The 22,758-nt window shown below is 40.0% G+C and overlaps 2 protein-coding genes across 3 annotated transcripts; one reads left to right on the top strand and one right to left on the bottom strand.

The window, feature by feature from the left end:
• Positions 1 to 248: 248 nt before the first annotated feature.
• nemf (nuclear export mediator factor) lies at positions 249 to 14,383 on the top strand. The gene is made up of 32 exons (XM_027999987.1): positions 249 to 434; positions 554 to 622; positions 1,354 to 1,456; positions 2,377 to 2,502; positions 2,577 to 2,725; positions 2,798 to 2,865; positions 3,562 to 3,651; positions 3,752 to 3,825; positions 4,314 to 4,384; positions 4,448 to 4,523; positions 4,593 to 4,733; positions 6,120 to 6,328; positions 6,402 to 6,569; positions 6,663 to 6,726; positions 6,806 to 6,894; positions 7,607 to 7,710; positions 7,783 to 7,845; positions 7,938 to 8,050; positions 9,182 to 9,239; positions 9,357 to 9,415; positions 9,504 to 9,624; positions 9,856 to 10,060; positions 10,146 to 10,188; positions 10,269 to 10,318; positions 11,530 to 11,659; positions 11,736 to 11,813; positions 11,888 to 12,100; positions 12,787 to 12,822; positions 12,900 to 13,006; positions 13,086 to 13,129; positions 13,199 to 13,278; positions 14,189 to 14,383. The coding sequence occupies exons 1-32, from the start codon at positions 376 to 378 to the stop codon at positions 14,264 to 14,266; spliced, it is 3,138 nt and encodes a 1,045-aa protein (XP_027855788.1). The 5' UTR covers positions 249 to 375; the 3' UTR covers positions 14,267 to 14,383.
• On the bottom strand, positions 14,384 to 21,872 carry klhdc2 (kelch domain containing 2). 2 transcript variants are annotated; one of them, XM_027999990.1, is made up of 14 exons: positions 21,442 to 21,872; positions 20,147 to 20,416; positions 19,985 to 20,064; positions 19,780 to 19,897; positions 19,241 to 19,353; positions 19,076 to 19,160; positions 18,887 to 18,970; positions 18,451 to 18,531; positions 18,154 to 18,212; positions 17,562 to 17,668; positions 17,409 to 17,481; positions 16,834 to 16,921; positions 16,705 to 16,757; positions 14,384 to 15,883 (listed from the first exon to the last, which is right to left on the bottom strand). In XM_027999990.1, the coding sequence occupies exons 2-14, from the start codon at positions 20,402 to 20,404 to the stop codon at positions 15,760 to 15,762; spliced, it is 1,323 nt and encodes a 440-aa protein (XP_027855791.1). In that variant the 5' UTR covers positions 20,405 to 20,416; positions 21,442 to 21,872; the 3' UTR covers positions 14,384 to 15,759. The 2 variants fall into 2 exon arrangements, with proteins under 2 accessions (XP_027855791.1, XP_027855790.1); XM_027999989.1 differs by having other exon boundaries at positions 21,648 to 21,870.
• Positions 21,873 to 22,758: the final 886 nt, after the last annotated feature.

The following is a 22,758-nucleotide window of genomic DNA, read 5'->3' on the forward strand; positions in this document are numbered from 1 at the left end:
ACTTTATTTAACGCTCAAAAGCCTTCAGGGTCACATAAATAGTTATGGCCTTGAGTTTGGCACATGTGGCTTCAGCCTGAAACCCTTTAATCTTTATTATTATTATTATTATTATTATTATTATTATTATTATTATTATTATTATTATTATTATTATTATAGAACCAGCATAAAACCTGCTCTATGGACGTTTCCGCAAATATACCCCTCACCTCACAATATGGCGTCGACGTTGACGCAGTGCGCGGTCGCTCGTACCTGTGTGTTTGCGCATGTGCAGAACTCCCCTGCATGGTTTTCTTGTTGCTGCTTCGGATATGTAACGTTCTCAATCATTACATTTCAAACATAACTTCAACGTAGAACTAAGTCACCATGAAAACCAGGTTTACCACCGTGGACATCCGGGCAGTTATTGCCGAGATCAATGCCAAGTAGGTGACGGTTGTTAGCCGGAGCTAATGCTAACATAGCCATCTGCTAACAAGGCTAATGTTGATTTGTTTACACATGTAGATCACTCATTCATTTATTTATCGCGTTTCCTTTCCAGCTACATCGGCATGAGAGTGAATAACGTTTATGACATCGACAATAAGACATATCTGATCCGTCTACAGAAGTAAGGCCAGCTTGAGAACTCAAGTTTTATGAACCTTTGCTGTGAAGAACATGACGCTATTACAGACCTGGCTTCTTTGCTGGAATTATTACTTGATATTTTAAGGGTTTCTACTAGATAGTTTATCGAGACTATATCAATACAATTAAAAAGCAACATTTTGTCTCTAATGCTATTTATAAGGGCAGATGTTTGACTAAGAATGATCTAATTTTGTCTCATTTCTTCCTCAAGACCAGAACATATAAAAGCTTCTTCATTCAAGAGAATTGATGCATCAAAGCATCTCAAATCTTTAATTGATTTTAAATAAGCTCAGAAAGTACATTGTAGTACATTATGTAGACCACATGTGTCAAAGTTAAGGCCCGGGGGCCAAATCCTGCCCGCCATAAGTTTTTATGTGGCCACATAATAGAACTTTCACAATACAAGTTGGGTCTAAATATTATTTTATCAATCAAATCACAGCCTTTTTTGTCTGAAATGAAAACAGTGTGAAAAGATATTAAATATTTAATTTAAAGTAGTACTCATTGATTGCAGAGACAGCTATTTATTAATATTTTTAGTGGTTTAACAGCAATTTTTATCACTATGTTCAACCACAGCCAGCCATTTGAGTTACAGTGATGAATAATAACAGTGCAACAGGTTGGAGTTTTGTTTAATGTCTGGCATTAAGCCGCCATGTTGAGCAGGGTTGACCCCCTGCTGTGCTGCTGTTTCAGGCCCGACAGCAAAGCCGTTCTGCTGATAGAGTCCGGAACCCGCTTTCACTCTACGGACTTCGAATGGCCCAAGAACATGATGCCTTCAGGCTTCGCTATGAAAGTAAGAACCTCAACAACCAACTTATGGTTATTAATACCCCTAAAAGTTTTTCATGTTACAACCACAAACATCAATGTTTTTTTTATTAACATAAAGTAAAGCATATTTATGCATTTCAAACATGATTTATGGTTTATAAGTTTGTAATTGACCCATCTTTAACTTTAATAAGTATTTTGGGTAAAAAATTGCACAAAATATAAAGAGTTAAATTAACCATTTGTACTTTCAGGCCAGCCAAATATTATTAGTGTAGAGCTACAAGTGTTGCACATTTTTTTGAAAAGACAACTCATAATTTTAGATAAATATCTACTATAGGAAATTTATCAGATTTTTCAAAAAATCCATTTTTTTTTCTATTTTTAGGATTTAAAACAAACATAAAATTTAGCAAAGAGGATATATTTATTTTCTCTTCTATGGGATCAAAAATATGTCAAAAATAAAAAATTACATGTATTCCAACCTAATGACAAGAAAAACAGATTTTAAAGTATATTATTAGTATGTGAGTGTACCGTAATTCTTTGTGGGAATTCAGTGCAAACATTTGAGGAATAAACAAAAAAAAATTGCTAAATAAAAAAACATGTGTTTGTTATTATATCCAAATTTAAAAGGATTAAATGTTTTTTTTAAATTATTTTTAGCGAAAGACGCGTAGAGCTGTTAGAGACACCTGCAGCTGTTGACTCCGGGGTTGAAACTATTTCTTTTTCATTATTAATCATTAATTCGTGTTGTTCAGTAAAATCGACTGAAGTTTGTAACATCGGAACATTAACTCAATGCAGTTACGTTTATGTTTTTATTTTTCTGTCTTTGAGTGAATTTGGATATTTAATGTCATTATTTCCCACATTTTTTCCTTCATTGAGTTGAATCTGAAAATAGAAGCAGCTGTTTTTGCTCTGTAGTGTCGGAAGCATCTGAAAGGCCGGCGGCTGATTCAGGTCAAGCAGCTGGGAATCGACAGGATCGTCGACATCCAGTTCGGTTCCGACGAAGCGGCCTACCACCTGATCGTCGAGCTCTACGACAGGGTCAGAACAGTCTCAGAACCACGACACATGTGGTGCTGGTACCAAACACGCTGACCCGGCTGTTTGTCCATCAGGGTAACATCATCCTGGCGGATCATGAGTACACCATCCTGAACCTGCTGAGGTTTCGCACCGCCGAGGCCGAAGACGTTAAGATAGCGGTGAGGGAGCGGTACCCGGTGGAGAGCGCCCGGCCGCCAGAACCGCTCATCACTCTGAACAGGTAGCGCCAATCATAAACATCCCATAATCCACTGAGCTGTTACCAATGGAAACACATCTAAATATTCTACAGGCTGTCAGAAATCCTGAGCAAAGCTCAACATGGGGAGCAGGTGAAGAAAGTCCTGAACCCTCATCTGCGTGAGTATTCGTCCAAATCATTGTGTCTTAAGCTTCTAGAGGCTCATTCAATCATTATTTATGGAAACTTTCAGCTGGAACCAGATATTTAGATACTCTGGAATAAAAACACAAGCAGTTGTTCTCATTTTCCAATAATTTATCAGGCTAAACTGGAGTTGAAAGTTATGGCAGCTAATTTTCCTGGATCATAAGTTGTCCCATAAATGAAAATGTTGTTTTGAGACTTTTTTCCAAGTAATATAATGGTAAGGATGTAATAATCGCAGTACACATTAGAAATTAAAGGTTAGTACATTTTAATTTCTAATGTACATTTAACAGTAGAACTGGAGACCAAATCACCAGGCTGAAGAATTTTGTTTTCCAGGTTTGGTTAAAAAAAGAGAGAAAAAAGAAAAACAAACTATTATGTAAATGAAAATAATCAAACTCGTTTTAACTTTTAATGAGATGAACTGATTTATTACTTATTAATTAATTTAGAAAACAATCAATTAATCTTTAACTGGAAAATACAAAAAAAGTACATACATTTTGCATCTTTTAAAATATTTCTGACATTGTACAAGAAAAGGCTTAAAAATATGCAGAATGTGGCGAATTAATCAAAATAATAATCAATAAAAAAAGTTTTATTGAGCTGTAAATCTGTTAATTATGTAAACAGACATCTATTTTTAATATTCTCTGCAGCCTACGGAGCCACGCTGATTGAACACAGTTTGATGGAAGCCGGCCTGCCAGGCTCCTTAAAAGACGACAGTCAGGCCGACGTTGCTGAAGGTACGCTGGGCCAGTAGGAACTTATGCTTTTTTCCTTCCATCAAATTTTCCTTCCATCACATCAGTCAACAAGCTGCGTCTTATTTCATTTGTTTCTCAGTTGCTCCTAAAATCCTGGAGGCTCTGCAGCTCTGTGAGACGTACATGGACAAAACCGAGAAATTCAGCGGAAAAGTGAGTAAAAAAATAACGTCCTGGTGAGAGTCTGACTATTTTTAGCATAATCAACAGATTTTTGCTCACTGACTGTTTATTTCTGACTGAAATACATTTTTTATTGCTCCTTTTATCAGTTTTATACATGTTCAGATTCAGGTTAGTGTATATTTAAAACTATAACTTTGAATTTTTTTTAAATAAACACAAATATCTAATTAATCAGAAATCTTCTGACCACCTTGCAGAACTGCTGCGACCCTCTAATGGGTTGCGACCCTCATGTTGAAGACCTTTGATTTAAAGCATTTTATTGTAGCTCACACTGCCTTTACATTTTGATTTGTTAAATAAAATTTATCTTACTTTGTGTTGGACTGTGAAACCCAAATTAAATACCATAAATATTGTAGCCGCTTGAAATGTGAAAAGTTTCGGTGTTTTCTAAGACCTTGTACTTCTTAGTTTCATATTTTCCATTCATACAGTTTTTCTGCTGTAATTAGGGTTACATCATTCAGAAGAGTGAGAAGAAACCCAGCTTGGCTCCAGGGAAACCCAGTGAAGAACTCCTGACGTACGTTTTCTTCCTGCTGGTCAGTTTCCTTCAGTTCGCTCCAGTAACGTTTTCCTCTCTCAGGTACGACGAGTTCCACCCGTTCCTCTTCGCCCAGCACACCAACAGCCCCCATCTGGAGTTTGAGACGTTCGACAAGGCCGGTATCACCTGATCGATAACTTCCTGCCGTGAAGAGAGAACGCTGACAGAAGTCGTTTGTCTGCAGGCGGTGGATGAGTTTTTTTCCAAGATGGAGAGCCAGAAGATCGACATGAAGGCCCTGCAGCAGGAGAAGCAGGCTCTGAAGAAGCTGGAGAACGTGAAGAAGGACCATGAGCAGCGGCTGGAGGCGCTGCACCAAGCGCAGGTAAACGCTGGCTCCTCTCAGGCCCAGGATGTACAAACTTTATGCAACAGGAGCCACAGCTGTAGAGCTAAGAGAAGTCAACAATTCTAAAAATCAAGTAAAAGCTGAATATTTTAATGAAAACAAATATCCTGATTTCTGTATAAAAAGCATTTATATGTCAATTTAGATGATTTTTATGTCAGGGGTGTCCAAACTTATCCCCAAAGAGCATTAAGCTGTGGCCAGGAACAAACCCAAAGACAACTCTGCGAAATATGTAAAAACATCCAACTTATTCCATGTTTTTTATTCACTATTCACTAATTATTACATTCATTTAGCATAACTTCTGCCTCAAACGGTCTGATTTCAGACGGCCAAAATTTTATTATTAAATATTATATTATGACTTTACCAGATAATAAAAATATGTAATAGTTTATATTAATCACATTCAATTCTATTTTAGTTTTTATGGTTCCTTTAGTCTTTTTTTTTTTTCATTCTTTTTTTTTCTCCAAAGAGTTTTTGCGGCGCTAGTGGCTCGTATTTTTTCTACAGTAGGCAGACAGGAAGGAGGGGGGGGGGGGGGGGGGGCATGCGGCAAAATTTGTCAGGACCGGGAGTCGAACCCTCGACGTCCGCGTCGAGGACTAAGGCCTCCAAACGTGGGGCGTGCTAACCCGCTGCACCACCACAGCACGCCCCATAGTCTTTTTCTTGTCAGAAACGTTTAAATTTCTTTGCTTTGATGAATTTGATTGAATTTGATTCAGAAAAACATTGAAATAAATCATTTTAACTTATATTTTCTTTTAAAAAAGATTGAATAGCAGAAAAAAAATTATGAAGAATGTAAGAATTTAAGAATTTCTTTTAATTTTTGCGTTTTATTTTTCTCATTTTTCCTCCAACCTTGTGAGGCCTCCACAGCGCCCTCTAGTGGCCCCACTTAGAAAAACACTGTTTTTTAAACAAACGTGTTTAAAAACAAAAAACTCTTATCTAGTGTCGTTTCATAAATGGATGTTTGTGGTAATATGTACTATTAAATTAAAGTGAAATCAGAAAATGCGATGAATAGTTTGAAACAAATTCTACTTTGCAAATCCATAATTTACCAAAAAAACAAAATGCTGAAGTAATAAAAGATGAAAAGTTTATGTTGTTAATTAAGTTTTTCATTTTAAGATGATCTAAAAATTTGTTTTGATTAGTGGAAGTTTCACTTTAATTTGTTTTAGGCATCTCTTCACCTGGTGAAATAAATCTGTCCTGTTCTTGAACTGTGGATAAGGGCCATATGGAATCATTCCAAGGGCCTCAAACGGCCCCCGGGCCTCACTTTGGACACCCCTGTTTTAGTCTGTAAGGTGGATGGATTCAGCTGAATGTGTGTAACAGGAAGTGGACAGAGTGAAGGGCGAGCTGGTGGAGATGAACCTGGCGGTGGTGGAGCGGGCGCTGCAGGTGGTGCGCAGCGCGCTGGCCAATCAGGTGGACTGGACGGAAATCAGCGCCATCGTGAAGGAAGCGCAGGCGTCCGGCGACCCGGTGGCCTGCGCCATCAAGGAGCTGAAGCTGCAAACCAACCACATCACCATGCTGCTGAAGTACGCTGCTGCTGATCTGCAGACCAACCTCTGGTTTACAGGAACGCGCTCACCTCCGCCGTCGTTTCCACAGAAATCCCTACGTTTCTGATGAAGAGCAGGAGGAAGAGGAAGGGAAGATCAGAGTGGAGGAGAAAGGAAAGAAAAACAAGAATAAAGGCCAGAACAGGAAGCTGCAGAGGAACAAGCCGATGCTGGTGGATGTGGATCTGGGCCTGTCGGCGTACGCCAACGCCAAGAGGTTTATCTGCAGCAAACGGCTCAGAAAATTCTGGATTTATGAATAAAATCCTTAAAATCCTTCAGGTGGATGAAGTTTTACTGTTACTTTCAGATACTACGACCACAAACGCAGCGCTGAGAAAAAGGAGCAGAAAACCATCGAGGCTGCAGGCAAGGTGGGGAAGCTGCTAATACAACTATAATTTAATCTGTAATCTTATTTATTCCGACCTTCGATCCTTTTAAATTGTTCAGGCCATGAAATCTGCAGAGAAGAAAACGCAGCAGACCCTGAAGGAAGTCCAGACAGTCACCACCATCCAGAAAGCCCGCAAGGTCTACTGGTGAGTCGACGAGTTCTCCCTGAAAACCCGTCAGGTGTCAGACGACACGGAGGCAGAATTATGATGCAGAAGGAAAATCATAAATACGCTTCAAAAGGTTTTAGGAATAAAAACAGAGAAGAAACGTTTGTGTTTATTTTATATTTATAAGTATTAAAGAGAGGCTAAAAATTGTTATTATTGTTCTGAACCTGGCTGAGTCATACGAGAGAAAAATCTGATTAATATGAGATCAATCAATCAATCAATCAATCAGTAGAATAAATCAATACAATAAAAATATCAGATATTGTACAATAATCATAATGATACCAGGAAAGTCAATACTAGAATAAAGTCAAATTATTACGAGGAGTCATACGACAATAAAGTTGTAATAATACAAAAATAATGTCAAAATATTACCAGAATTAAGTCTTAATATATGAATGAAGTTGTAACAGTACAATATTAAAGTATGAAAAATACCTGAATAAAGTTATTACCAGCATAAAATTGTAAAAACATGAGAATAAAGTCATAATATTTGAATAAAGTCGTAACAATAAAAGGATAAAAGATGTTTCTTTCCTCCCCTTCAGTTTTGCGCCACCTTGTGTTGGTCGATCACATTAGATCCCAGAAATCTAGTGCAGGTTTCTGGATGTGAAACGTTAAAGCCTGAATATTCTGGAGACGCTCGATAAACCGGCAACTTTCCTCCGTTTCTCAGGTTTGAGAAGTTCCTGTGGTTCATCAGCTCTGAGAACTACCTGGTGATCGCAGGGAGAGACCAGCAGCAGAACGAGATCATCGTCAAGCGCTACCTTCGCTCAGGTGAGGCCGCCTGCCGGGTCATCCACCTGACCTCTGGCCTGTAGCTCTGACCTCTGACCTCCTCTACTGCAGGTGACATCTACGTCCACGCTGATCTGCACGGAGCGACCAGCTGCGTCATCAAGAACTCGTCAGGTTCTGTCTGCCGGCCCGTCTCCTCACGGCTCAGTTTTCTTCTTCTTGTTTTTAGCTGAAGCATCTTCATCGCCTCTCCTCCTCGTCCTCAGGCGATGCCGTTCCTCCCAGGACTCTGACCGAAGCCGCCATCATGGCCGTCTGCTACAGCGCCGCCTGGGATGCCAAGATTATCACCAGCGCCTGGTGGGTCCACCACCATCAGGTCAGTCGATTCCCACCAAGAAAATAACGACTTTATGCTTCAGAATCCTTTAAAAGCTGCAGTTACTGACAGTTTTCCTTCCACTCAACTTTCTACTAACACAGCTTGTAAACCTTGTTAGCAACTTGTCACCTGTCAAGTAAAGAGTTTATTATTAATTATGTAGAGCAGAGGTCTTCAACCCCTAGGGGGACATGGAGGTACTGCAGGGGGTGGTGAGAAATATTTTTTAAGAAATAAAAATTGTCTTTAAATATTATGACGGAGTATTAGGGCCATATTAAGAAAAAATATATTACAAGAATAAACCCATAATGCTACGAAAAAAGTTGTACAAGAATTAAAAATTGTGAGAATAAACTACTCTGGGAATAAAGTCATAATAATATATATATGTATATATATATATATATATATATATACACTCCCCTCTTTCTGCTGCTTCTCTGCTTCTTAGTGATGAGAACCATGTGGACTCAATCTCCTGACCCGTCGCTCCGGTTTGAAAAAGTTCCTCATGAGAAGCAAACAGTTCTGGTAGCACATGTACATTCAGAACTGTGAAAAGTTTCCTACAGACAGTGAAGGCCTCACAATGCTGCTGCTCACTTCCTGACTCTCCCTGGAGCAGCTCATGGACTCTGACTGATTGTTGTACTGAACAGTTTTAATATTATTGAAATCAAAACTAAAAAAAAATACACTTGGGGTTTATTGTTTATGGTAGAAAACGGAAAAGAATAAATGTTAAATAGCATTTTGACTATAAAAATATATTTAACAAAATGTTAAATATGCTAATTTATTTATTGGTGTTGAATTTTACTATAAAATATAGTAAAATATTTTATAGTAAATAACTGGTTTAAAGGGGTTGAAATCTGCTTGATTATTTCACAGTGTATTTATCTTGTTAATTTCAGAATGTAATTGATGTGTTTCTGTTTCCTTTGAGGTTTTTTACGCATGTGGCTGAAAGGCTAAATCACTATGGTGACCATCATACAAAATAAAGATGGATCGGCTAAACTGAGGCTCTTTGAGTGAAATCCAGTTAGAAGTTTCACCGTAGAGTCGATCCCTTTCAAGTGGGGAATCGCACTGTAAAACCTGACAGTGAGTGTTTTTCAGGTGTCTAAGACGGCTCCCACTGGGGAGTATCTGACCACTGGAAGCTTCATGATCAGAGGTACGAGCCTTCATCACTTCCTGTCCATAATACCATAACTTCCTGTTTGTTACAATGAGCAGCAAATAAATTTATCTGGAAATATTTATTTGTTTTTTTCCTATTTTTGCTCTTTAGGGAAGAAAAACTTCCTTCCTCCCTCCTACCTGATCATGGGCTTTGGCTTCCTGTTTAAGGTAAGCGAGCGCTGCTGGGTCGCCTGAGGTCACCTGGGGTCACCTGGGGTCTTTCCGGTTCCCACCTGCTCCTCTGATTGGCTGACAGGTGGATGAGCAGAGCGTGTTTCGGCACCGCGGTGAGCGAAAGGTGAAAACGGTGGAGGAAGACCTGGAGGAAGTGACATCGAGAGCTGCTGAGCTGCTGGAGGAAGGGGAGGAGCTTATCGGTACCAAGACAAATGTTTCAGATCCAAACTCATTTTATTATCAGAAACAGATGAACTGGTGACACAAAAATCAGTTTTTAAATGACGATTTCATTTATAAAGGCAGAATAGAAGGAAATTACTTTTTCATAGAGTTTTTTTAAACCTGGTCATGATCCAAATTTAAAACGTTTTTAATGATTTGTGTCGCGTGTGAAAAGCTGCTGGACTCGTTTCCTCCTCGTTTCCTAGGAGACGACAGCAGTAATGAAGACCAGGGCAGAGCAGCAGACGAGGCGGAGAACTGTGAAGAAGCAGAAATGGCCGCCGCAGCGCAGCCGGGCGACATGGAGGACGACGGGAACGACGAAGACAGCGGCGTGGAAGACAATTCGAAGAGCGACCAGTTCAGCTTTCCAGACACCACCATCTCCCTCTCCCACTTACAGCCAATCAGGTAGCATCTCCGTCCAAACAGGAAGTTCTCCTTTGTTCCTGCTTGAACGTGAAGGAAACAACAAATCGTTCTTCCTCGTTTCTAGGATGGCTCAGAATCCCAGCTTCAAGAACGAAACAACAACTCAGGCAGATATCTGCACCTTTTCCTCTGCTACAGGTGTTTTATCAGGTTATTTTATTTAATTTCTGATGTTTTGTTCCTTCAGGTTGAGGCAGATTCACAAGGGAAGAAACACATGAGTGCCAAGCAGAGGAGGTGAGCTCAATATGTATTTAAGATCAAATTAAAAAGCTTAAATCTTCCTCCGGTCGCAGTTTCAGCTCACCAGATCAGCCGTTAATGTTCAGTAAACAGGCCTCAGATTTTCTCATTTTTTAAAGTATTTTGAGCTGCAGATTCATCCTTTGCTACTAATGATCAAACATTCACTAAAGTAATTATGTTATTGCATTTTAAGCAATAACATGTTTAATTTCTTATTTAGCCCTGTAGCACTCGGTGTTGTTATATTACAACGTCTCTATTTCAAACACAAAAAGCGCAAATATCGATTTTTCCTCAGATTTTTTTAACCCACACTTAGAGCTTGAACCTGTTCAGGTTTGGAAATGTGCATAAAAATATCAAATTATTTCAAAAATATCTTTGGGTTATTATCACGTCTCAAACATGTGTACATGTGTAATTTAACATTTGTACAAAATAATTAAATATTAATCAGGTAGTTTTGACTCATGAATTAGATTTCCTAAAACTTGACAAAAACAAACAGTAAAAACCTGAAAACATGTTTTCACTACAAACCTTTTCTTTATGTAGATTCATGAGTTGGAATGGCCTAGTCAAAGTAAAAAGATGTCTAGTGGGTTTCAAAATGAGGTTCTACAAAGTATGATATTCAAGGGGAAAAGTAGGAGAAAAAAAGATTTCTGTTCGAAACTAAAACCATATATCATTTCCTTCTTTTTCTTTATCACGATAAACTGATATTGCGATAACTATTGCTCTGTAAAAACAATAAATCTTACCAAGTATTTTTGGTTTAGTTTAGTAATATTTTAGTACACTTGAAACAAGACAAAGCTAACTAACTTTTCTGCAAAAATTAGGGGCTCGTTTTAAATCTATAAATCCTTAAAACTGATTATAAGGCAAAAATGTCATCAATTACAAGTGAAAAAATCCTCATTCTTTCACAATTGTAAGGAATTATTTACTTAAAACAAGCTTCTATATTTTGCCTGTCAGTTTCTTGTAAGTTAGTTTTGTCTTATTTCAAGTGAACTACAAACTAGACACTTGATTTTGTATTTTTGCAGCCTAAAATCCCAATAAATCCCAATAAAACTTTTTATTTATTTTTTTGTGATGGGAAAACGTGTGGAAAAGCTCAAAGAAGGAATTGATTTATTATTAATGATGATTAATTTAACGACACTCAGAGGTTTTTGCCTCTTTTTTTTTAGAGAAGAGAAGAAGAAGAAGCAGAAACAGGAAGATTGTGACGGCGAGGAGAAGTCGGAGGTTTCCTCCGTGGATCTGGAGTCAAAAGGTGGAGGAGGTTCTTCTCAGCAGCCGCTGAAGAGAGGCCAGAAGGTGAGATAAACGCCTCAACAGAACCAGAACCAGAACCGCTCAGGTGGAAAATGAAATATTCCTGCTGCCGGGACAGAACAAGCTGAAGAAGATCAAGGAGAAGTACAAGGACCAGGACGAAGAGGACCGGGAGCTGATGATGCAGCTGCTGGGGGTGAGGAAGATTGCCGGCTGCCGCCGCTCCAACGCGGCCCAGATGCTAACGCCCGACCCGTTTCTGCCCTGCAGTCTGCCGGGGCAGCCAAGGAGGAGAAGGACAGAGGGAAGAAAGGAAGGAAGGGGAAAGGGAAGGAGGAGCCGGGCAGGAAACCACAGCCGAAACCGCAGCAGAAGCCTCGAAACATGGCTGCCGACGACAAGAAACCGCAGCAGGAAGGAGGAGGAGAGGAAGAGGAGGAAGAGGAGAAGCCGGCCGGAGAGCAGCAGCAGCAGGAGGAGAAGGTAGAAAACACAAATGACAGAAAAAAATTCTAACTTGAACTTTTGTGATCTGTACAACAGCATGAGGGATAATTCAGATAATTTCTGTTTAATTACGAGAAAAAGTCACAATGTTAGCAGAATAAAGATGCAATTTTACCAAAACGGCTTAAATTTACGAGAAAAATATGTTTTAATGTGAAAAGCGTTCTACCATGAACGCTCAGTCATTGTAGAGTTGTATCGTTTCAAATTTCTGCTATTTATAATAATTTGATGGAAATCCATTTAAATCAGAAATCTGATCTGGTAAACAAATATTGATGAGATGAAATCATAATATTATGACTTCATTCTTGTAATAGGACTTAATTTGTTTTTAATATTGTGACTTTATTCTCATAATTAAAAAACAATTTTAGCCTGGCTAAAGGTAATTTTATTTATATAGCACATTTTCAGCAACAAGGCAATACAAAGTTCTCTAATATTTTGTTGATCTGAATTCAAAGTCCAAATAAACACAAACTGTAAAACGCTTCTCAAACAAGATGGCCGCCTCTCTAAACACCAAAAATCCAGATTGTCCTAAAATTAAATCTTTGAAAACCAAAAATTTGACTAATTGATGATCAATTTACCACCCAGCTCTAACAGAATGTGGGTTTAGTTACTTCCTGACTCAGCAGTGATGTCATTTCCTGCAGGAAGAAGAGGCGGACCAGGACAACGCCGGAGCGGAGGTGAGCTTCCTGCCTCAGGTGAGTAAACGCCGCTAGTCGGAGCTTCATCCTCTCGGCTTCCTGTTTCCTGGCGACAGGAAGCAGAAAACCTGCTGACGTCTCTGAGCGGCCAGCCGCACCCTGACGACGTCCTGCTGTTCGCCGTCCCCGTCTGCGCCCCCTACACCGCCCTGTCCAACTATAAGTAGGTGTCCAAACTGTCCAAGCCGTCCTCAGGGACCAAAGCCACGGCCCCGGTGTGACAGTGCTTCTGTTGTCCGCAGACACAAAGTGAAGCTGACTCCAGGCTCTCAGAAGAAAGGAAAAGGTAGAAAAGATCCCGGATGATTCCTGCATGTCGAGGCTCGATGCTGACGTGACGTTTTCTGTTTTCAAGCGGCTCGGACGGCGGTGCTCAGCTTCATAAAGGCTAAAGACGCTTCGACCCGGGAGAAGGACCTGTTCCGCAGCGTCAAGGTAAAACATATTCACACCCAAAACACCAACAGGAAGGAAAACCTCACATTATTTAAGAAATATATATGTAATCTCACATTTTTTACATTTATTTAACAAATATTTACATCTTCTAAACCTATTTTAAAACTTTTTATCACAGAAAAAAATGTTAGATACATATTTCTACGCATTTTTTAAATTTATTCAACCAATATATACGTATATTTCACTAGTTTTTTTTTTTCTTTCATTTTTTCCCATTTTTTTCTCCGAAGAGTTTCTGCGGCGCTAGCGGCTCGTATTTTTTGTACAGTAGGCAGACAGGAAGGAGGGTGAGGAGACATGCGGTAAAGGTCGTTGGGATCGGGAGTCGAACCCGCGACGTCCGCGTCGAGGACTAAGACCTCCAAACGTGGGGCGTGCTAACCCGCTGCGCCACCACAGCACTAGCTATTTTATATTATTTATTGAATAAATTGGAAACATTTATTGTAGGTATATAAATATGTCACAAACATTTTATGTTTATATATTTTTGTTAAATTATGTAACATATTTATAATTAACAAATATTTCATATTTAACACATATATATGTATATATCATTTATACATTTTACATCACATTTTTCTAATTTATTCAGCAGACTTATAAAAACTTTTATTACAAAAGTTTATTTTAAAATGTAATTAACACTGAGAAGGAAAGTCTGAGGAAGAAAAAAGTCTGAAGTTACTCTGAATGCTGGACCTGAACCAGAATCTCGTTCTGTTCTGAAGGTCCAAACCCGATACTGCTGAGCTGGTTGGTGGTTAAAATCTTAACCTTCTGGTCACTTTACGCATCGATAGTTTAACTTTAAACACACTGGGTCTCAGTCTGTCCGGTTCTGTTAGTCCGGGTCTCAGTCTCTCTGGTTCTGTTTCAGGACGCGGACCTTTCCAGAAACATGCCGGGGAAGGTGAAGGTGTCGGCGCCGAACCTGCTGGCTGCCAAGAGGAAATGAAGCCGTTCCGGATCCCGGCCGCTCCACTGAGGGATTGGGAGCTTTAATTGTAAAAATTGTACTGATTCCATTCACAAAAATATTAGAAATAAAATAAAAAATCTGAATCCGACTCAATTTGCTTGTATTTTTCATTTTATTTGGATACAATCTTGAGTTACGGTACCTACAATTACAGGAGGTAATTTTGTGCAAACGAAGCCAAACTGACACAGCGGCGTTTCAGTGCAACGACATCAGAGCGCCACAGGAGCCATTTTATTTACAGCTGTACAGACGGATCAGAACCAGCAGGCGACCGGATCGTCTCTCCAAGCAGAAATCTGCTGAGATCTGAAGCAAAATGACCTGAAACCAGGTAACCTGCTGCTAAATGATCCCAGCCTTTCTGCTTGGATTGGACTTTTTAGTGTTCAAACAAATGTACCTCTAGATTTCACAATTTTACAGTTGCATAAAGTTAATTTAAAGATTTACACACATCTCAGAGTTTCTGTTCAGGTTGAGAAGGAAGCAGAGGAGACGTTTCTGGTTTCCTCTTCTGGACTGAAGCCAAAAAGCTCCCAGGTTTGGATCTAAAGGGTTCTGGAAGCTTCTCCGGATTTTTATGTATGAGAGCAAATATACATTTGTACTTTCTGAGATTCAATAATCCAGAAGAAATTGTGGCTTTATTACTGCAGAGGAGTACAACAAAGTATTGGCGCCACGATGAGAAAAATAAGTCACGAGCAAAACTTTGTGACATGAGAAAAAAATATGGAAATTCGTACAATGAGAATAAAGTCATAATGTTACAAGATTTAATTCATGAGAAAAAAAGTCAATGAGTTGAAATAATGAGAATAAAATTGTAATTTTAAACTTCAACACAAAAAATAAATTAAAATGAAGAATATTGAGCATCTTGTGAAGTTCTACTTTATCAGTTTTACAAATGAAGTAAAAAGTTTGATCAGTAGCAGAACTTTGAGACGATTGTGAAAACCAGAATCACAAACCGATCTGGACAACAAACCTTTTTCAACCTTTTTCTAGTAATTTTACAACTTTCTTTTGGTAATCTTATAACTTCACCCTCATACTTAAAAAAAATAAATAAATCTCTTTGTCTGGCCCTAACAGTCAGCTGCGTGTGGACTTACAAAATGAAAAGCTGACCTCAGAACCAGAACCATATCTGAACTTTAAACCACAGTTTGTTTTTTCCTGTCCTCATCTTTAAACATCTGTTTTTCAGCTGCAGCTGCCACTGAGGCCAGCTGTTGCCGGGCAGAAAAGCAGGTCGATTCTGAGGGCCATCCTGATTGGTCGGCCTTGTGGTCAGCCCATTTCCGAATGTTCTGGTGAGATTCCAGATGTTCTCCTGGCTGTGCAGGAAAATAACTGGGCGCGTCATCAGAAATAGAAAACTTTCTTTCTTCTTGTCTTTTTAATTCATGTTTTCACACGTTAGCGCTCCAGCAGAGCTAGCTGGTGGGTTCTGCCTGGTTCTAGGAGCCCAGCGTGTTGACCCGGGTCATCCTCTGCTTCAGGCTGTGCAGCAGGTGTTTGGGCAGGCAGTCCCAGTGAGAGGACAGCCGCTCCCGGTGCTGCAGAACCGCCTCCATGCAGAACCTGACGAGCACAGGTCCATTAGCGGCTAAAAGAAGAACACTTCCTGCTGCAACTTTTATAAAAATTATTTTTACATATTAGTTGAAACTGTTACAGTATAGAATGAAACAGAAAAACTGTGTCTCCTCTGCCGTCTCCCGGTGTTAACTAGAAACAACCAATCAGAGCCAGGAGGCGGGTCCTAGCGCTGTCAATCATAAAGCCTGTTGTGAAAGTTAATGCTAGTTAGCATGGCCACCGACAGCGGTTTTCCTGTAAGGTTGAGTTGACTCTCTGCCATTAACACATTTCGCAGCGTGTTTATGAGGTTGATTGACAGCGCTAGACCCGCCTCCTGGCTCTGATTGGTTGTTTGCAAAAAAAAGTTATTTCATAATTTAATGCCTTGAAATTGGGCCTCTGTCTCTAAAAACTCCTGCTCTTTCAGGAAGTCATCATCTAAACGTTTTTACCAGCATTGCTCTGAGAAGTGGCTCAGCTGTTCCACCAGGCGTTTGCTAATTGCTACTGGCTAGTCTGAAGGAGCAGAGTGGGTCCTGCTCTGACAGGCAGCAGCTCATAGGAGGAGCTGTGTCTCGAAGGCGGGGCTAGGTACCACCAGGCATTTTGAACAGCTGAATGGTTGCCATGGTGATTAAATGGTTTCTCAAACATGCATGAAAGAATCAAGGCAAAAGTCCTGGAATGTTTCTGATGAGCGAATTAAGTTAAAACGCGATCAAAAGTTCAAATAAGTTGATTTTACTTCATACCGCTCCTTTAACAAAAATGTGAAAACCATATTTTAATAAAAGTTACTTCCTGAAGCTTTAAACACTCACCCGACTAACGATTTGGGCTGGACGTTAAAAATCAGCAGCTCGTTGCTGTGAGCCTGTCGGAGGAGGAAAACAGGATGAGAGACGGTCTGAAACAGGAAGTGGTCATAACCTGGAGGTTTTTCAGCTTACAGCTCTCTGATGAGACAACAGGTTGTTGGCGCAGCCTCCGAACACAAACACCTCACCGTCCGGCCCGGAGCACGCCGTGTGCCACAGCCTGCAACGCAGAGAGAGAGAGGCGTTCAGCAGAGAGGCGGCGTTCAGCAGAGAGGCGGCTTTCAGCAGAGAGGCGGCGTTCAGCAGAGAGGCGGCGTTCAGCAGAGAGGCGGCGTTCAGCAGAGAGGCGGCGTTCAGCAGAGAGGCGGCGTTCAGCAGAGAGGCGGCGTTCAGCAGAGAGGCGGCGTTCAGCAGAGAGGCGGCTTTCAGCAGAGAGGCGGCGTTCAGCAGAGAGGCGGCGTTCAGCAGAGAGGCGGCGTTCAGCAGAGAGGCGGCGTTCAGCAGAGAGGCGGCGTTCAGCAGAGAGGCGTTCGCAGGAGAGGCGGCGTTCAGCAGAGAGGCGGCGTTCAGCAGAGAGGCGGCGTTCAGCAGAGAGGCGGCGTTCAGCAGAGAGGCGTTCGGCGGAGAGGCGGCGTTCAGCAGAGAGGCGGCGTTCGATAGAGCGGCGTTCGGCGGAGAGGCGGCGTTCGGCAGAACAGGATGCTTACCTGGGGCTCTGCGTGTAGCTGTGCTTGAACGGCTTCCAGTCGTTCTTGCTGACGCAGTACAGCCACGCGTCACCTGGAGGATCGGTACAGCGTTTCAGAATGACTTCCTGTTCAAACGATCACTCAGCCTGGGAATCCAAATACAAAACTCACTGAGTGTTTCTCTCTCTGTGGTGAAACCTCCAAACAGGAAGATGTGATCTGGTGAAACTGGAGTGAAGGAATGCCAGGACCGGCCCACAGGATGCTGAGGAACGCTCCTGCAGAAACAGCAACCAGACGGGTCAGAATGAGTCAAAACGGGTCCGAATGAGTCAGTTCTTCCTTTTATTATCAAGAAAACAAATCAAGAGAAGGTGATTCATTTAGATTTCATTTCTGCTTCAACCTGTTGTCTAATCTGCATGATTTTTACAGAAATTAAACATCTTTGTCTAAAATCTGAACACGAATGAGACCCAGTGCCTCCATTTCAAGCTAAAAACAAAAAAATACAAATGTTAATGTTGTTTTTCCTGAAGATGCTTTCTTTTCAACAAATAATCAAGCTGCTGTTATTGCATTTTAGGACATAAAACAATGAATTGAATAATTTATTTGCATCTTTTATTGCATTTCTAATATTACATATAAAAGGCACACATGAATAATCAGTGAAATGTGGCTTTTTTTTTTATCCTATTAACAGATTAATCAATAACTAAAATAATCACTAGTTGTGATCACAGTCCAAGTTCAAACTTACATTTCATGCCACTCCCACGTCTCCAGGTTGATGTAGTATAAATCATTCAGTCTGTAATTCTGGAGAACAATAATAAAAGTGTTTGGAGGATCGGAGCAAAAATATATTGAATGTTTGCATTTCTGTAACTCAATTTGACTATTTTTACATAATTAATACCAAAAAATCCCAGTGAACTTTCAGCTCAGACTGTTTAAATGGCTCATCTGAAGGATTTATGATCTTAACATTATATAACTGTAATAAAAGTATTGTGGCAGAAAACATACAGACTGGACGGAGCAGAGCAGAGCTCACCTTGAATCGCCCTCCGAACACGTAACCGCAGTTTCCCACCGTGGCACACGTGTGAGCTGCTCTGGGGGACGGCGTGTTCCCCTGAAACAGGCCGACAGGAACACTCAGAACCACACAGAACCACTCAGAACCGCAGAGAACCACTCAGAACCACAGAGAACCACACAGAACCACACAATCACTGTAATGGCTTTTTAATTGGGATGAAGTTCTGAGAAACCGGGTCGACATCGATGCTCTGGTCTGTATGAATAAATATAAATTTTTCTTTCTTTCTTTTTTACTTACACTTTATTATTTTTTCTTGATTCTTTTTCATTTATTTATTTTTCTTTATTCATTTATTCTACCTCTCTTTGCAGGTGTCACTGCAGATGCATCGTTCATCCCCAGTTTGCATTAATGCCCATAAGGTGGCGCTGCTGCACGTCTTCACCTGAGTGATGGGTTGACTCCATGCTGAAGTGTCCAGGTCCAGGACATGGATGTGGTTGTTCCAGCCTCGTTCAGGACTGTCCCACTGATGCACAAAATACAAATAAATATAAATACGTCAACATTCAAAGAGCCTCTGGAAAAGAAGGATCTTATCTTCTACATTTGATGCTGTTATTAGTTTACAGACATTAAGAGAAGACGTTTCATCGGTCTCAAAAGTCCCTCGATGAGATCCCTGCGGAGTGTAGCCGTACCCACCGAAAAAAATCAGTCTGCAAATATAAAAGATAAAGAAATCACATCATCCAGGAGAAACAAACCCGATAACACGGCAGGGGAAGGAAGACGTCACCTGTTCTTGTGGACCCAGCATCCCAGCTTGTCCTTGGGGGACGGAGGAAGTCCTTTCAGGTCCCTCATTTCCTCCCACACCAGGCTGGGCGCCCTCAGAGGCAGACGGTAGATCTGGAAGGAAAACAGGGCCGGTGCTGCATTTAAACACTCAACAAGGCCTTTCATGACAACACAATCTGGCCCAGAAGTTACTGCGATAAATGATAATATTCTTTTCAGACCATTTTGAGAAATATAATAGTACTGGCATAATAATGTAGGTTCACCCTCCTAAAGATGAATAATCTTTCATTTTTTAAAAACATTTAACAATGGCAATGGAAGACATTTTAAATATAAACAAAACAATAAATAAAATGACTGAAATCTCTGCAAGTAAAACGATCCTCCAAAAAGCGTAAGCTGAGAGCAAAGCGCCAGACTGAAGACTGTCATCATCCAGTTTTAGGTGGAAGGAAATGAGAAAAACAATCATGAAAATGGAAATTATTGAGCTCGTTTTAACTCATGAATTGATTAATTGTTCTCTCAGCATACCCTGTTTGTGTTTCCTCTGGCATGATGCCCCCCGAACAGGTAGAGGACCCCATCCAGACACGTCCCGCAGCTGCCGGACATGGACGTGTGCAGGTTCCCTCCGGCGACATGCTTCATCCTGCAGACATGTCCAACCGTTTTTATGATGTTTTAACTGCAGTGTCCATAGAAATGACGACAGGAAGTCCACCGTTTATTTCCTCACCAAACTCCTGACTCCATGTTGTAGGTCCACACCTCATTTCTGGGCAGGTATAAATCAAAGAATCCATGATTTTGGCCATTCTTGTTTAAAAAAACAAAAGAGAATATGATTTAGAAAACTGAAATAATGACTGAAAGTGTGATTACGTGGTTCAGCTCCTACCTTATATCCACCCCACACATACATGATATTTCTATCAACGACAGCGATGTGGCCGCTGCGCTCTGCCGGAGAGTCCAGCTCAAAAGACTCTGGCGCCTCCTCGTCGTCCTCGTCCACCGGCTGTTCGTCCTCGTCCCGCCTGTCCACCACCCTGAAAAGCCTCCTGCCACCCCAAAAAGCCTCGTCCTCTCCGTCATCGCCATCTCTGGCCGGTGGATTTCCTGCGTCCTCCTCCATGCCTGCCTCCCGCTCTGCCATGTCAGCGTCTCCCTATAACCACTTACAATTACTTGAGTTGTTTATTGGGAAAATCTACTTTTTATGCACTGTATCTTTTAATATAATGAGCTATAGCTCATTTTACATGACCAGAAGTTTTGGATTTCTACCCACAGAGTAACTTTACTGAATGAAAAAATGCAGGAGACATCTTGTTTTTATATGAGCTTTGTTGTTATTTTCTATCTTCTGAATAACTTTAGGATAAAAAAAAAATATATAGTAAATATTATATTTTGTCACTGGAAGTACTTTACCCTGTTCTAACATACAGTAAATATTGGTTTAATGAGATTCATGGTGAAATAACAGAATTTGCACATAAGTATATTTTTGTCTGTCTGATGACTGAATTTTTAAATATTAAATTAGACATTCTAATCAGGCACTCATACTTTTTTTAATCAAATACTTTTTTACTCTTGAATAAATTCTTAGTCAGCTACTTCTTACTTTTACTAGAGTAAAAATATGTCATACCAGTGTACAATCTTTGGGTATGCTACCCAAAACAAAGAGGATGTGTGATTTTGTGGCTTTAATTTTGTTCCTAAGATCCAGAGAACCTTGTTACAGAGTATTAGAAATCCTGCATCAATAGAAAATATGGTACCTTCTCCCAGAAAACAGAAAATGAGACATGATTGTGTCAGAATTAAAACATAAAGCCAAATCAACTCCAAAATTGTTAGACTTGATAGAAAAAAAACAACCTCAGTGAGAGACTTTGCAAGGAGGTGGATGGAGAAATACCCCTCTGTGTGTGTGTGTCACAGACTACATTAACACACTCATGTTAAAGTTGGCAATGTTCAAATATTTTCTGCGTCAGAACATGTTGCTTCAACAAAAGATGAATTTATTTTACGGCTTTTCCCCACTAATTAGCCAAACGTTGTTAGGGGCTAGCTAACAGCAGCTAAACTACCAGCTGACCCACTTTAAAAGCTTAAATATTCAGAGTAAAACCCGCTTTAGCTGCTGGGAAACGTAATAACATAAGCGTAAAAACTGACCTTAGTAGTTTGGACTTTTATTCTTAACGACCTTAAAAGACAGAGCAATAAATCAAGTGACAGCCGTTTGTCATTTTCGGTCCAAGTTCCAAAACATGTCGATAAATTAGCACCGAGCTAAGCTAATGTTAGCCGCGTCTGTGTTGATTTTGACCCAATATGTGACAGGCCTGCTCCAGCTGCAAACACATCAGCCACAAACTTACCTTAAGGTTGTATCTTATCTGAAATACTCAAAACGATCCTCAATTTCTAAGCTTATAATCAGACCGGATATAACCCACTTTTCAAGCGGAAACGAGCCAGCAGATCGTCTCAAACTCTCGGAGTTACAAAGACTTTCAGAGCATCTATAAAAATCCTAATGTTTTGGTGCTTTTAAAAGTACTTTTTCTTTGTGAGTTGTCGTATAAGAAAAAAAATAAGAGTTAGTGGAAAAGGCATGTAAAAATAAGCATCATGGTGATTACGAGAGCGATACTTTCAAAATAAAAGTCGACTCAAAGGAGTTCTTATTTATTTTAATTTATAGTTCTTAGACAATGAAAAGGCAGAACAAAAGCATCTGTACAGGAGACGTTAAAGACCCACACGACCACATAAAACATGAGATCCATACACAGCAGGAATAAAAAGACGTTAAACAAATACATATCTAACAGAAATAACCAAAATCACATACCTTTTGAAATTAAAGGTTTAAAAGCAAAACTACATTATCGCGATGATAATGTAAAGAAAACTTACAGGAAGGGTTAATAGGACAGTAAACATTTCACAAATAACCATTTGACTTTATTGTGTTTCTACATGTTCGGTTTGTTTCTATATTATTTTCTCAACAGTAACTCGTAAACGTTTGGTTTGAAGCATAATTTAATATCAATGTTTAATTTCACAAAACGGATGAACATACCTCAGTTTGTTCTGTCAGATGGAATGGGACAAAATTTCTAATTATTATAAAAACTTTCTATAAGGATACCCAAAAAAGTTTAAGACACTTTAAAAAGCAAGTCTACCAAATACTAAGAAGAATTTAAAGAATGAGAGAAATGTGACGAGAAGCAGAGGTTGAGAGACCCGGTCTGACCGGGTCACACAGAGCAACAGCAAGCCATCTGGTTTTTTCAATAATGTGCTTTTCTGGTGCTGGGAAAATTGTATTCAGGGTGTTTCCAGCTTTGAAAGCCTTGTTTTTTTCCTTCCACTAAACTTTTTTCCTCAAAATTGCAGCCGAATATTAGATGTTAAAAATTAGGCTTGGACAACTTTCCTTATTCTCAGAGAGAGAAGAGGACAACTGAAAAGTAAATG

Source organism: Xiphophorus couchianus, chromosome 19 (genome assembly GCF_001444195.1).
Source record: "Xiphophorus couchianus chromosome 19, X_couchianus-1.0, whole genome shotgun sequence".
Taxonomy (NCBI): Eukaryota; Metazoa; Chordata; class Actinopteri; order Cyprinodontiformes; family Poeciliidae; genus Xiphophorus; species Xiphophorus couchianus.